At 40.8% G+C, this 15,563-nt stretch overlaps 1 protein-coding gene across 1 annotated transcript; it reads right to left on the bottom strand.

The window, feature by feature from the left end:
• Positions 1–284: 284 nt before the first annotated feature.
• On the bottom strand, positions 285–14,053 carry znf185 (zinc finger protein 185 with LIM domain). The gene is made up of 35 exons (XM_029441257.1): positions 13,872–14,053; positions 12,924–12,988; positions 12,508–12,622; positions 12,307–12,414; positions 12,188–12,214; positions 11,964–12,020; positions 11,816–11,866; positions 11,653–11,724; positions 11,477–11,557; positions 11,265–11,327; positions 10,455–10,556; positions 9,961–10,374; positions 9,229–9,294; positions 9,038–9,109; positions 8,695–8,769; positions 8,404–8,478; positions 8,111–8,191; positions 7,720–7,773; positions 7,520–7,573; positions 7,242–7,301; positions 6,666–6,716; positions 6,514–6,558; positions 6,246–6,293; positions 5,830–5,889; positions 5,149–5,205; positions 4,904–4,975; positions 4,715–4,777; positions 4,316–4,414; positions 3,987–4,037; positions 3,638–3,673; positions 2,863–2,934; positions 2,687–2,761; positions 2,389–2,454; positions 1,270–1,375; positions 285–836 (listed from the first exon to the last, which is right to left on the bottom strand). Exons 2-35 carry the CDS (start codon positions 12,931–12,933, stop codon positions 735–737), a joined length of 2,640 nt encoding a protein of 879 aa, XP_029297117.1. The 5' UTR covers positions 12,934–12,988; positions 13,872–14,053; the 3' UTR covers positions 285–734.
• Positions 14,054–15,563: the final 1,510 nt, after the last annotated feature.

Raw genomic sequence — 15,563 nt, 5'->3', positions numbered from 1 at the left:
ACTGAATTAGAAATAGAGTGGAAGAGGTAATGATTTTACATGTGTGATGAGAATCTTTCATTGAAGCTCGGACCGGTAACGGGATGCACAGCTTGATTGCTCAAGTTTACGTCAGTGTGAACGGTCTGCTGGTAATGGCATACTAAATCCTTCATTTATGTGCAGTATGCAGTACTTACAGATCGAGTATGTTGCTTGCAGTATGCTATTTCGAACACAGCCATTGTTTTTGCATTGTATATTTATACCAGGATTGTGTAAATCATTTTATTTTTTTAACAAAGCATCATACATGTGGACACACTATTTTGTATCAAGAAGAGCAAAAGAACTAAACATTTTGTAATAAAGTCATTTTCTTGCATAACTACTGTTATAATAATAAGAATATTGTACCCCTCTTACCAGTATTAGTCCGTTCACAGTTATATGTAACACATCATGTACAGACATATCCTTCATAGTTTACTGAGGCCGATGCAGCTTTAACCCCCCCCAGGAAAATACCACAAGCTTGAATGACATCTTTGAGAAATGAAAAATGTTACCTAATGTAAGAATAAACATTCAATAGTCATAATGTTCACCATAACGGTCTTTTTGATCACCCTGAACCACATCATTCCTGAGTTCAAACCGAACACAGTCCAAACTTTGTGAAAGAGCAGTTCTCACTTTATATGCAAATGAACATGAAGGGACGAGGATAAGAAGCTGCTGAAGAGCTTCCATAATCAGTCCAAGGCTTTACAGTAGCAGGTCTCGCAGTGGACTTTCCCACCATGTAGGAACATACAGTCGAGAAGGTCTCCCATCGGCTTATTACACACACCGCACTGAAAGATTGAGAGAATGTTGTAAGAAAATGTAATTATGAGAAAATACAGGGAAGTGCAGTGGATTTATCCTGATGATTCTCTCATATGTGACTGACACGGCTGTCTGTCTGTACCATGTGAAGCTACAGCAGCTGGTTAGCGTAGGCTTAGCATAAAGACTGGAAAAGCTAATGGCTCTGGAAACTAGCTCTGTCCAAAGGTTAGAAAACCAGAAGCCTACAAGCATCTCTAAAAAACATTAATTAACAAATTGTGGTTTTAAGGGGGGTTTGTGTGCCAGACTATTTCTTATCTTATAACATGTTTTATTAATCATTAGAGCTGTTGATAGGCTAATTACAGTGTTTACGCTTAACTAAGCTCAGTCACTTCAATTACTTTTTATAGTCCAATAAATACCGAAATGTATCTGAGCAGACTGATGAACTACCTTGAAGCAGTTGGGGTGGCAGTTGATATTGAGGTGCTCGATGGTGATCTTGGCATCACCTCCCACCTGTTCTTCGCAGAAGTTGCAGACGGATGACAACGAGCCACTGGGGAGACACAGCGATTGAGATGAGTTAGTTTGGCCACTTACTCAATAGGCTCTCATTCAAATGCAGCTCTGTCTGGTAAAATAACCTGTGACCCATTCTGTCCTGTGCGAGGGAACCTAATAAGTGTAAATAATCCTTTGATGTCCCCGTTTAGCCTCCTAATGAGCAGGCTTGGTGGAATTTCTGCCCTACTGCTTAAACATATGCAGTTTTGTCAGAACTAAAAATAACAAGGCAGGGGGAGAAAGGGTTTAGGCTTATAGCTGGTTTATAACAGGTTTAGGTTCATTCTGTAGTTACCAGGAGAAAGTGGAGGTGATGCTGTAAGAGAAACTGACATAGCTCAATGTCAAATAATCTGACCCACTACAGAAACAGGAGCAACTAGAAAAGGAAATGTACATGAAGATTTGCAGTTTTATCATTTGAAATAGCTGAAGTTAAAGTTGAAGTGGCAATGACGTTACAATTACTGAAAGTAGCTAAAGTGGCAGTTGCAATGCAAATGGTGAAAGTAATTGAAATGACAGTTAAAGTAGAAGTGCAGTTCCAGTTAAAATGTAAGCACTGTATTAACTTACAGTCTCAATTTAAGTGAGCGGTTAAATTTAGTTTTTAAGTTGAGGTGAAAATTCTGAAAGGAGTTGAAATGTCACTATAAGTGTCAGTTTAAGTGGAGGTCCTGAAAGATTTAGGTGAAAACAGTTTAAGTAGTTAGAGTAACTTGTGTATGAACGGTGGAAGTTGTGCAATTTAGAAGAGCTCAAGAATTATTTTTCCAAAGGTGAAGAGCTGAAAGAGTTTTCAAGTGTTAGTGCAAGTTATTGAAAGAAGTTAAACTGTCAGTTTAAGAGAAACAGATAAATGCAGAAGAAATAGTGATGTGTAATTGGTGAAAGCAGTTGAATCGTCATGTAAAGAACAAATGATGAAAGCAGCTGAAGCGTCCAGGGAGAAAGGGCTCAGGTTTATAGCTGCTATAATAATAATTTAGGGGATTGTGTTATTACCTGGAGTAGGTGGAGGGGCTGCTGTAAGAGTAACTGGTGGAGCTTGATGTCAAATAATCTGACCCACTATGGAAACAAAGCAATAAGTAAGTCATCATAAAAGCAGTGTTAGAAGGTTTATTCAGCAGTATTTATCCTTTAATCAATATTAGGGATGGGACAATATAGGATTTTATTGCGGATTGCAATATAAAACACTATCATGAATTGCCAGGATAATGGTAACGTAAAATTGTCATATTTTCCCATGCCTAATCAATATTGTTATTTAATTGTGTAAATAATGTACTGGTCCTACCCATCGGTATTGTCTCTGACATTATGCAAGGACAGCTCTGTTGCATTGACATACTCCTTCACGTACACAAACCCCCTTGGGCAGAGGCAGATGACGGAAAGAGCGAGTTAATATGCATAGTTAAAAATATTAACTGTCACTTTCATTTAAATATCTAGTTTGTAAAAATCACTCACTTTTTGGCCTCAGGTTCTGGTGATTGGACACGCTGGTCTTCTACTATTACGGTCCTGGAAGAGGTTTCATAACTGGAAAGAGAGTGCAGCAGCGTTAGCCTTTCACTCACTGACGACAGCAGTGTGATGGGTTATACAGAAGCACTCTACATCTGTCAAATGTAACTCAGGAGGTAATCATTTTCTGCCATCGCTTGTTAATGGCAGGCTGTTTAACGGGCTGTGATTTGACAAAAGGACATCTCTAATACACATCATTAATCTGACATCTGGAGACTGATAATTAGAGGGAGGGAAATGAGGGCAAATTGAAAGACAATGGGAGAGCAGATCTTGTCATTTAACTTCAGTAATAGTCAGGAGGCTGTCTAACCAGGAATCACGCTGGAGTTGCAGGTAACTTTATCCACACTGCAGTATTAGGCGGATACAGCTGTGTTCCTACAGGGTTTGGCCTAAATCTCTCACCCCCTAACTAAGACGGCTGTGTTACAAATGCGGAGAAAGAAGCAGATCGGGTAGGTGAAAGTAGATGTGCTAAATATTAGATGGTTTGTGTTTGATTTTAAATACATTTCATTAAATTAAACATTTATTCCACTCATAAAATAACAAGGTACAATTCATTTCCATGCAGTACCACTTCCTTGCTTACGACAAAAAGCTTACTGTCGTTACAAAGTCAGAAAATCAAAAGACCAAATAGTAGAAAACAACACTCTGGAGAAAGTACTCTTGCATTTTTGTGTGTCTGACATTAAGATCATAAACTTACCGATCCATAACGGGCTGTGGTTCACTGTGTATCTCCCTGGCAAGTAAAGAAAACGATATTAGACTTTCAGTGTAGGCTGTAGCAGTCAATAAGCTGGACTCATCCAGTAAACAAGAATTCTGCTTTCTTTTTAAGTGTATAAGACTAATCTTTCTGACTTGTACGTCCAGGCTGGGGATTTATTGACCAGGTGTGGCTTCTTTTCTGTTGTACTGCAGCGTTGCCTCATTCTGAGCCCTCCTTCTCATGCATTGTAATTGTACGCATCACCTACACGACTCGCACACTCTTAACTCCTTCTAATCTCCATAGTTTTTGATCACGGGGATAAGTTTTAAGAATTTCAAACCTGATAGTGGTGATGGTTGTTGTGCGCGTCTCTGTCTGTGTATCGGCAAAGCTACAAAACAGAGGACATTTTTGCATTATAAAAAATTCTGGCAGTACAGCTGAAACAGTGCTGGTATTTAAGTAAAAATAACAGGTTGAGAAGGAGTTGATTATTCCCCGACTAAGCCGTGTGGAAGTTTCAAATAGTATTTAGCTTGCTTTCAATTAAATGGTTGACAGGCACTGTATTTCATGATGCTTTAATTACATCCTGCTGAAATTGTGAAAATAAACAAAAAAGTAGCTTAATATGCATTTAATGAGCCCAGCCAGCCACAGTGGGTATACCTTTCCTCCTCCTCCTCCTCCTCCTCCTCCTCTTCTGGAGTGACAGTGTAGACAGTGGGTGAGGTCCATTTGTCCCATGGGGAGTCATTCTCTTTGGACCTTGAAGACAAACAAAGACATGACAGTGTAGCATGAAAGGAAGACACATTCGCACTCTTTATATTGTAAAATAAAAAACAACAAATAAAAGGCTAGAAGGAGATCTGTTTACAGCAGTGGTGAGGAAAAGTCGTAACAAATATATATCTGACCTATTTCCATCAGCACCAGTGCACAATGTTTTCTGGCTCAATGACTAAATGCTGTAAAAGCCTAGTTACTTCACCGTTGTGAAAGGGAAAGAGGTTATGGGAATAAAAGGAGCAGACACAGGGCTTTTAATAAAAAAAGATGACTTACTTTTTCTCAAACATGACCAGCGTCTGTTGATCTACAGTTTGGCCTCCTGGCACAGCTTCTTGGCTGAGAGGGGACATACATTGAAAGGCTTTTAGCACGTAATGGACATGGATGGGTGCATGTAGATGAATGAAACATAGTGGACCGCATTGTGTGGAAGTGGAAGAGTAAATCAAAGTGTGTCATCACCTCTCTTCCATGTTAGCCTGCAGAGGTGTGCTGGTTTCCCACGTGCGTGCCCATGAGCGATGAGAGCTTAGGCTGCAGAGAGAGAGAGAGAAGAAACGATGTAGACGGTTTGACAGATGAAGCATATTATACGGTAATGTGTGCGTTTTGAGAGAATAATTTCTGCAGGTCCACAGTCTTCATTTCCCCTGCATGTCTCACTCATACATTCATAACACAATTATGCACTAAACTCAGTTTAATACCTTGTGGTGTCAGTGCTGATAGGGATGATGTTGTCTGCAAGGGATTCCATCGCATTACTGTCAAATACACGCACACAGAAAAAGGGAAAGAAGACATTAAAATAAAACATTAGAATTTCAGAAAGGCAGGGTGCCCCGGATTCTTTTTTCTTTTTTAAACAACCAACAACATAATACATAGTGGCACACAAAATATAATGGTGTACGTGAGGGAAAAAATAAATCAGAATTGCATAAAAATGGGGTGCCCTGGGGGTTTAAAGTACTGACTATAAACTGCAACGTCCCCAGAGTCCAGCTGGGGATGCTTGTCGCCCACTGCTCTCTCTGCTGCAGAGATACACAACTTGCTTTGCCCGGGGGGGGGCACTTTTGCAAAATGACAGGAGACCAGGGGCCAGTTAATACAGAAATATGATATTATTGATCAAATATTTCATATGTATATAATATATCAATGTAATTGGTAGATATGCATGCAGGCGTTTCTAGGATTTGAGGACAGGCTCAAACTTTTCAAACAGGCTTTAAATGCTCTCTGGCTACCCTGGCACCCGCGGGCCATAAATTGAGTATCACTACACTACTGTCACCTCTCTAAAAAAGGCATAACATGCCCAAAACATAGCACAGACATCGTAAAGCATCCGCCCATATGTGAGGTGGCAGTAAATAAACTACCTTGATTCAGTGACTGTGGTCGTCACATGTGAGCTCCACGGATCAGCATTGTCCTCCTGGCTGCATGGAGACGAGACAGAAAAGCAAGGAGGGTGGTGGTATGGATGAATGGCATGACGGGAAGGGAAAAGAGGGCAAGTAAAGGTAAGTGTGGTCATTTATCAAGCAAAAACACCAAACATTTCTTATTTCCAGCTTTTCAAATGTAATAATTTTCTTATTTATATCATCATTATTTGAATACATTTGTTTTTTGGACTGTTGGTCAGACAATCAATAATAGCAATTTATTTATTTAAAATAATAATAATAATAATAATAATTAACAAGTTAATTGTTAATAATGAAGATAATTGTTAGGTGCAGCCCCACTTCACTTAATAGTTTGCTTGACTCCACAGAGGGTGTTAACTTACTTGGTTTCTGCACTTGGAACTTTGTTCTCCACAGAAGTCAAAGACGCCCTTTAGAAAAGAAATATTGATGTGTCAATAAGGTTTGGCCACAGTGCTCAGTGTGTCTGATATAATAGCTGCTGATATTGAATAATAATTATTGCAATAACCAGCAAAGTGAAGCAGTTTCATTACTTTATATGATATTATGTAGTAACATGATAGTTTCAGTGCTACAAACAGAGGTTACAATATAGAAAAAGGGGGATTTGCATCATCATTCCAGTACCTGTTGATGGAAATATCAGAGAGAGGCTGGAGCAGGTCAGATGAGCTGCAATAGAGAAAAGTGGCTCATAATCAGAAACTGCTGCATTATGCATGTCGAGATGCTATCTAGCTGGCTGGAAAACAGTCACAGCTCCAAACCAATATGATTACCTGTTAGAGGATGTGGTCCCCATTGGATATGGATCAAACGGATCAGCCAAGCTGAAAAACAATTTCACACTGATTTCACTCTCAATTGTCAGCATGGCCCATCTTGTGTCGAAGGAATTCTGATCACATTGACTCATAATGGAAAGATTTAATGCAGTTAGAATGGTAAACAGAAACACAGAGTAGCCCGGGACCAAACTCAATCAACATCTGAATCTGGATGTCTTTGACAAATGGAAAGACTATTCTGCTGCTGAATGCCAAAATCAGTGTAGTTCAGAGTTTGTTTGTTTTTTACCATACAATTAAACCTGATTTCAGTCTAAGCAAATGACTAAAAACTAAAGAGATCATTAATGTGACCAAATCAAACTGTTTTCAGATATTCTGCATTAATCTTAATTTGACTGAAGAAATTATTATAACAACATTTTACAATATACAATAATACATTTTTAAAACAAATATTTTTTTCCCCCTCAGTGTCAGTGGAGTAAACTATTTTCAAACACATTTTACATACAGTTGCATACACATCATAAAGCACCGTCCCGCATGTGGCAGTAAATAAACTACCTTGATTCAGTGACTGTGGTCGTCACATGTGAGCTCCACGGATCAGCATTGAACTCCTGGCTGCATGGAAGCAAGGAGGGTGGTTTTATGGGTGAATGGCATGATGGGAAGGGAAAAGAGGGCAAGTAAAGGTAAGTGTGGTTCTTCTCATACACTATTTACAATGCAAGTCCATTAGAAAAGCTTGGAACTCACTGAACTATTTAACGAGCATGAAAACCATCTGAATATAGTACAGAACAAGGATCTTTTTTTTCTTTCTGTGTGCGTTCACATACCTTTTGTCAGTAATGATCACAGTTTTGGTGGTTATAGTGACTGTCTCTGTGATGCTGGCGGGCAGAGAGACACAGCATAGATTGCAGGCAGAGTTAGTATAAATCATTACAAGGCATATCAGGATATAATGCATCTCTTAGCAGGAGCAGCACTGCTTAGATAGATAATTGTTTAAGAGCAGCCTGTCATCCCCTTCTACCTTTGTGTTTCTTTGGTTGTCTCATCTGTCTCCTCCTCTCGCTGCATGTTGAGGCTGGCAGAGACAAAACAAAGCCGCAATACTAATCAGTACAGAACATGCTCTTCTATTTCCAGTCGCGTCACAGATAAGACGTGGCTTTCTGTTTCAAAGTATTACTCAGTTGCTTCAGGAATCTGCGACTTTGTTTCTATCTAACACGGTGCGTTAAAATAGAATGCTGAGAGCCCTGATTTATGGATCAAACTTGAGGCCGATGAGGTTTATTAAAAATCTTACACCTCAGGGAGCTGGGTTGCTTGGCCCCTTCATCTGCAGTGATAAGAATTAATAGCGCACAAGGAGGGAGGGATGGGGAGCAGAAGCCATCACAAGTCTGTCTCTTTCTCACCTGCTTGGCTCTGTGTTGATTAGAAGGACATCATTAGCCAGGAGATCCAGGGTGCCACTGGTCTTCACTGGGTTCGACTCACTAAAGACATGAAACGCAAAAGTCAGATACAGAGCAGAGTTTGTGCGCAAGCTCCCTTGAAACTATACTCCCAACTCTTACAAGGTAAGTTAAGGTAATGCCTCTGCTTGCTACTGACAAGAGCTATATTGATTTTCTACTGATGAAAGGATAATTCTTTGCATAACTTGTGTATTTGGGGCTTGGGTGGAAAAAGATCTCTCTTCCCATACCTGTCTAGTCCGCTCAGCAGATCTTGACTCCAGCGTCCTGGGCTGGGGGGAACAGGCACTGCTGACTCCTCTGGACTGCGGAGGCGGAAGGATGAGAGGAAGAGGAAGTGGAGAAGGTGATGAACAAAGGGGGATTAAGGATTCAGAGGAGATTTCAGAGCAAGAAGAGGCAAATTGAGGTAGAGGAGGAGGGATTATAAGAAGTCCAACAGTGCCACCTTGTGGGTAATATCCAGGATATATTTCTAATGTAAGGAATACACAAACATTAAAAATGCATTTTTAACAAACCCAGTAGTGAAAGCCAGGAGATCATCTGTCACTGGTGCACAGTTGCTGATCTCTGGAGCTGGCTCCGGTTCAACACTGCAGACAGCAAGAGAAAACAAATATGAGTGCACCTGCTTTGGCACATACGCACATATCTCTGGATTACATTTTTAAGCACTGAGTTTAAATCAGGTGTAATTTAGGACACCCTCTTGTGTAAGGTAGTTTTAGGCACCTGAAATTGAGATGTGGGTTATTTTGTTATTGCTTTGAAGTTGACACAGTGGCAGTTAGCCATTATCTCTTTTTTTTTTGCCAACCCTGCTCTGACATAAATGAGGAAGTTGGTTGTTTTTTTTTTTACCTGTCCTCTGAGGTTCGTCTGTCCACTGAGCCTCCTTCTTCCTCTGCCAGCACTGGCTCATCATCCACAAAGCTGGAGAGAAAACAAACTCTTATTATCAGATGGTTGTTGAGGCTGCAGGCACTAACATGATATTATTTTTTCCTTCATATTGGTTTCTGCTGCTTTCATCTTTTCCTTTTATCCATTACCTGGTTGAACTTGTGTCGAAAGAAATGAGAGTGCCGGACAAGGCGGTGAGCGTGTCAACACTGGAGCTGTGAAAATAGATGGAAAACAAACACATGACATTCCAGGGCAGCCTTCGATCACACACTTGAAAAGAATGAGACCAAACATACACAAAGAAAACCACATGAAAGCACATTCAAAACTTTGCTTAAGAATTATGATATATATATATATATATATATAGGCAAACATTATGTTGACGTTTGAGGCTCTGAGATGTCTTATACTGATGCTAACACTATGCAGTGGTGGAAGTATTAAGATCCTGAGTAGTAAGTCCCGTGTTCAGAATTTCACTTGTAGATAAATATAGCAAGTGTTGTCAGTGAAATGTACTTTAAGTATCAAAAATGCTAAAAGAAAAATGGTTTTATGGTTAATAATACTTTTCTGTGGTAGAGGTGGAGCACATTTTACTGATAAAATGTTTGCTAGTTGTATTGATAACAATGCACAATATTTTATATTTAAGTGTATAATAATTTCATGTTTGTAGGTATCATAATACAAAGTTACTAGTAGATAAAGTTGTGAAATATATATCTTGGATTTAGTGTAGTGAGATAGAATTATAAAGTAGCATGTAATAGTAATACTCAAAGACGGTACAAGTACATAAAACCTGTACTTTCCACCACCGATACTATGCTACAATATGTGGCAACACGGATTTTGGTTAGTGGAAATCTCACCGTGGCTTTGGAGCTGGTGCTGTTTCTGGTTCAGGTATAGGTTCAATCGTCACTGTGACTATTGCCGAAGACTCAGGGGCAGGAGACAGTGGGACAGGTGACACAGGGGTAGGTGACAATGGGGTTGGTGACGCCGGGGTGAATTTAATCAAAGGGGTGTAAACTTGGCCAGAAACGTTTGAATCCTCAAGTTCTGGCTCTGCACTGACTGTCTGAACTAACTCGGGGAGGAGTACAGGGAGAGGAGTGGCCACCTTGGTGCATCCTGGCTTCATGCCTTCAAATGGGTCTTTTACTACAACAGAAACCGGAGGGGGGTCATCCTTCGCAGGCTCTGGGGCGGCCTCCTTCACCTTCGGTACCCCCGGCTGATTAACAGCGACATCAACGGCTGTCTTAACCCTGGTGTCGACTCTGTAAACCACACAGGTGATGAATGAAACTGAAGGAACAGAAAAGCACTTGTTGCGCAGGAAATATAAACATGGACTTACATTTTCCTGGGTCTGGGCTCAGGCACGGAGGCAACAGATGTCACTGGGACGACAGCGGGAGGTGCCGGAGTCACAGCACTCTCATCATCTGTAATCTCCACCCTGCACATTTGTAGCCAAGCATAGATGCGCACACACATCAATGCATGTGTGGACATGGGCGTGCACACACATAGAAACAGATGGACAGAGTCAAATTTGAGCACATACTAGGACTCTCAGTGTTTTTGTTTTTTTTAGAGGGACGTTAGAGGGAGCACACTAGATAATGGTCCTATGAACATATATTTACCGGCAGCAACACTGGTATTGTCTGTCTGAGAGAGAGAGAGAGAGTGTGTCTGTGTCTTGTGTGTGTGTGTGTGTGTGTGTGTGTGTGTGTGTGTGTGTGTGTGTGTGTGTGTGTGTCATCAAGCCAAAATGTGGTCCTGGAGACACCTTCTGTAGCAGGAACTAGCACACAGACGGTTTTGAGTACTTTGCTTTATATTTATAGATATTTAGGTTTATATTTCTGTCTGTCTGTGTGGACAGATTTTGTTACCACAATAGGATGCAGATGCAGTCACGAAACTTAAAGGATGTATAGTTGAGATCAAAATGATGGCTGAGTTCGAAGATGGGTGTTGTCCATGCAAGGGCGGCAGAAGTAGAAGGTAGGAAGTGGGGATGTACCAATTACCAGTAGTGGTAAATATATGTTCATGGGTGCATTATCTAGTGTGCGGACTCTATTTTTCCATCTTTTACATGCTCTTCTGTTCAGCACCATATGTATTGTCTGGATGTGCGTGCTTTTGAAGCATTTACCTTCGAGCCACAAATGATGGACTGCTGTCGGCCAATGAGGTGTCAGGCTCCGTTTCTTGAGGCCTGTGGTTTTTCAACACACAGTTTCCATAAATACCTCCATAAATGTTCAACATTTATAACTACGTGCAAGTGAATAGCACTATTTTCTTTTACAATTTAAGAATTCCAGAAACCGGTTGAGTGTTAAGATTAGCATAAACCATACATACTCAGATTTCTTAGCAGCAGAAAACACATAAGACCGTTGCCTGGCTGCAGATTTCTTCACTACACTGCTGGCTGCCTCCGTCCTGCAAAATTAGTCATTATGATGTTAATGTAATCTCTCTTCCAGGGCATGCCAGTTCAAATCGGATGGTGTTCTTTTGCGTGAGGAGAGTGTTACCGTTTCTCCTGCTCCTCTGTGCTAAGCTGGCTCTCCTGGTTCTCTGGAGTGGGCTTTACAGTGTAGGTGGCTCTAAGGAACAGAAGCACAAACACACACCTCATGAAAATACATTCCCACTCGTCTGTCACTGATCAACTGGGAATCTGATTCGTATACCCACATTTTCTTATAGCTCTCTGAAGGTTTTTTGGAGAATTGTGTCGTTGTTTCACTGTTAAAAAAACAAAACAAGAAAAAACGATTACATTAATGTGTGAATGTGTAGTCACTATATTAACTCTGCTTATTCAGGAAAGAGAAGCTCTTACCTGACACCGTTAGTTGTTGGGGATGAAGCAGGCTTGTTTAGTTTAGTGAAGATGCCTCTGAAAGAAAAACAAAATGAATAGTCAATGAATTTCCTAAATGTAAGTTAAATTACAAAAATTGTCATTTAGTGCCATCTTCAGTGCTCAGGCATCCCCACGTCTGCTATTGATTCAGGTCTCGGAGTTTCAAATTGGATGTCTAAGCGTGCAAGTGCTAGTCTTACCTTATCAGGAATCCTGACGTTGGTGCTCTAAATTCAAAACAGAGAATCATTATCAGCACAATCATGTTTTGTGGGAGTGCTTGGTAGATAACTCTGTGACATTAGAAACCCGTGTTTACCTTTCAGCGTCAGAATTGGCTGGCGGCAGAGTGGGTGCTGTTGGTGACGACACTGGGCTTGTCTCAACAGGGGCTCCGTTCAAACGATTGGCCCTTACTTCTGCTAACCTGCATAGTTTAACAACAGACTTGGTTTTGGTCTATTCCAGTGACTGAGTAATGGAGAATATGGACAGAAACCTACATAAACATGCGGCTCACCATGGTTTCTCCTTGTCGGCTTCAGCCTGAGCATCATTGCGGCGCTGCATCCAGCTGCCATCTCCCTTCAGCTTGGTCCGCACTTTGGTGGTCATGAACACGGATTCTTTGTCTCCTTGTGGGAGACAAGCATGTGCATGTCACACATCTACACGCCATCTGAGATGTTACACACACTGCAGGCTGCATCATAATGACATCTTAATTACCGTGTGTTTGATAGTGTGCCTGATATTCAATCACACACCATCGCACACTACATAATCAACCCCTTGTGTTTTGCATTAAATCAAGGAAATGACAGTAGAACAGAATTTACAGAGTTCTTCCGCCTGGCATGGAGACAAGATGCAGTCTGCTTTGATAGGAGGAAATGCATCATCTCAGGTTCAGATCACATCAGTCAGCCTACTCACCTTTTGACATGCTTGTTCTAGAGGTTTCTCTCTCTCTTCTTTGTTCTGTTATCTTTACAGGCCACCTGTAAAACATTGGAACCACATTGAGATTGTGTTTAAAAAGCAAAATTGTATTTATCATGACACAGTCGAGTTTCAAAATGATCCTTCCCACGCTATGTTCCCTCCCAAGAACACATGCTCTGTAAAGCATTCCTCAGTCTCATCCCTTAGACATGTAGGTGATCCTGTCCTTCCACTTTCCAAAGGAAATAGGGATGTTGCCTAAATATGAATGGACTCACACACATACATATATATTATGATCCTGTGTGTTTGAATACAAAATATAACTTTCCCAGAATGATTTGTGTGAATAGGTAAATATTGTTTTCACACATAGGCAAAGGAGTTCAGTTATTTATGGTCTAAAGTTAACTGCTCAGAGGGAAACCCACTGCCTGTGTGAACTGGAGAAGAAAAGGAAAAATACGCAACACCTACAAATTTTCCATCATCTTAAAGTAGTCGCTGACTGCACCTTATGCAAAATTGAACAGCCAAATTCAGAATGCAAATATAACTTGTAAAACTCCTGGGGCTGTGAATTCACTCCTTCTAAAGCACATCGCTACAATATCTCTTGGGGATAATGTCCTCAATATTGGTGATAGAACAAACACACTGAGGGCTCAGAAGGCATATGTATCACGTTTGTGTGTACAGGATAAATGATTGATGTTGAGCCATAACATTAGCCAAGCAAAGAGCAGGAAAGACAACTCTACTGAAACAGGAAAACACAGACAATCACCAGTTAATACTTAACAGTTTACATAGCATGATTGATTACTTTTATATGTTTTTGTTTTTACAGGTGCTGATTACTGAAGCTTTAAATACAGAATCTATCCAGATAGTTTAAATCATGTTGTGAATAGTACACCTGTCAGCGAGAGTGCCTACCTGCTTTCAATTTATATCCAGCAAAGAAACGTCCACGCAGCTTGGTTGAGAGTCTGTGACCAGTGTGTCCCTTTGAATCTGGCTGGTTTGCCAGAGGAAGTCTTTCTCTGTCTGTCTGACAGGTGTCTCGCGAACAGGTACGGGCGTGAGTGCTAACAAGCCCAGCCAGTCAAGGGAGGTAGAGGTGGGGTGGAGTAGTACGTGTTTGTCTACCCATATATGCATATGTGTGCGCGCGTGTGTGTGTGTGTGTGTGTGTGTGTGTGTGTGTGTGTGTGTGTGTGTGTGTGTGTGTGTGTGTGCGTGTGTGTGTGTGTGCGTGTGCGTGTGTGAGTGCGTACAGGCCTGTGTGCGTAATAGAGGTTGCTAAGAACTCATTTCTGTTTACTACATCTGCGCTTTGTTCCTCGTAGTCAGCAAGCACATACCTGTTGTACAGGTGGCTGACTATCAACTCTGAGGCGAAGGGAAGAGGGTGCACAGCAGGGCAAACATAAAGGAAGCGACTGGCAGCTACAGCTCCTGTGGGAACGCTCCTCTCATGCTCAATGGGTAGGAAAATCCAGGAAGCGCACACACACACATCATTAAAATGAGATCAAGAGCAACACACACAAGTGAACTGAGATAACAAACATAAACAGAGGCCCGCTCGTCAATACAAATACAAATAAAAGCCAATCTAATATGGAATATATTGAATTCTAATTTTGTATTTGAAACAAAAAAAGTGAGTCCTTTCATTTGTGTTTGTACAAATTGAAAACACCATCTTGAAAACAATCTTAAATAATCCGAGTCTGGTGAAAATCATTAATCTATTTTTAGTAGTCTACATATTTTTGGTAGAGAGGCAGATAGAAGCCCATTACAAACTAAATGTTTGATCAATCCTCTTTGAAAACACATGGATATCACCTGACCACCATGGTCACCTAACCATTGTTTCAGTACAAATAGCAATCTTACACATACTGTGTATACATTTGCAGAATCTTTTCAAATAAGAAAAGGGTGTGAATAGATGTCTCAACATATCAGAGCGAGGAGAGGGGGGGGGGGGGGGGGGGGGAGGACATTAGCAAGTGCGAAAGCCAAAGTTTCACTGTGGTGAGCGTAAACGCCTATTATCTACCCTCTCTCTCCTGAACAAGGAACCAGTCAGACGGCAATGCCCGGTGACGCTGAAACCAGCAATGAATCATTAAGGTGCTGCTGGCACAGAATTAAAACGAGAATGCAAAGTATCTGAACTTAACCCCGAACTTCCTGTCACCACACCAAGACACGGAATGACAAAAATGCTTCACCTAGAAAAAGTCAAATCTTTGTAGCAGCTAATTGATAAACTTAGCACGAATACTGTGAAAATGAGGCACTCTGGCATTTACAAGTTCAGTTTTATAACTGTGTCATCATTAAAAGGACAGAATGACAGATGGAATATGGAACTAGAAGGATGACAATAGCTTACGATGCATTTTCAACGCCCATCCCAGTATTGTATTTGATGACAGTCCTTGATTAGTGTTTAACAGTTTGCGCAACTCAAAAAAACACATGCCATGATGATATACCGTCTGTAATACCAGAGATAATACAGTTTCAGAGACATGTGGAAAATGTGTGTGAATTATGTATGCATGGAAATACACCATATGGCCAAAAGTATGTGGACACCAAACATCGGTC

This window comes from Cottoperca gobio, chromosome 10, assembly GCF_900634415.1.
Source record: "Cottoperca gobio chromosome 10, fCotGob3.1, whole genome shotgun sequence".
Taxonomy (NCBI): domain Eukaryota; kingdom Metazoa; phylum Chordata; class Actinopteri; order Perciformes; family Bovichtidae; genus Cottoperca; species Cottoperca gobio.
This window is presented reverse-complemented; position numbering and strand designations above follow the sequence as displayed.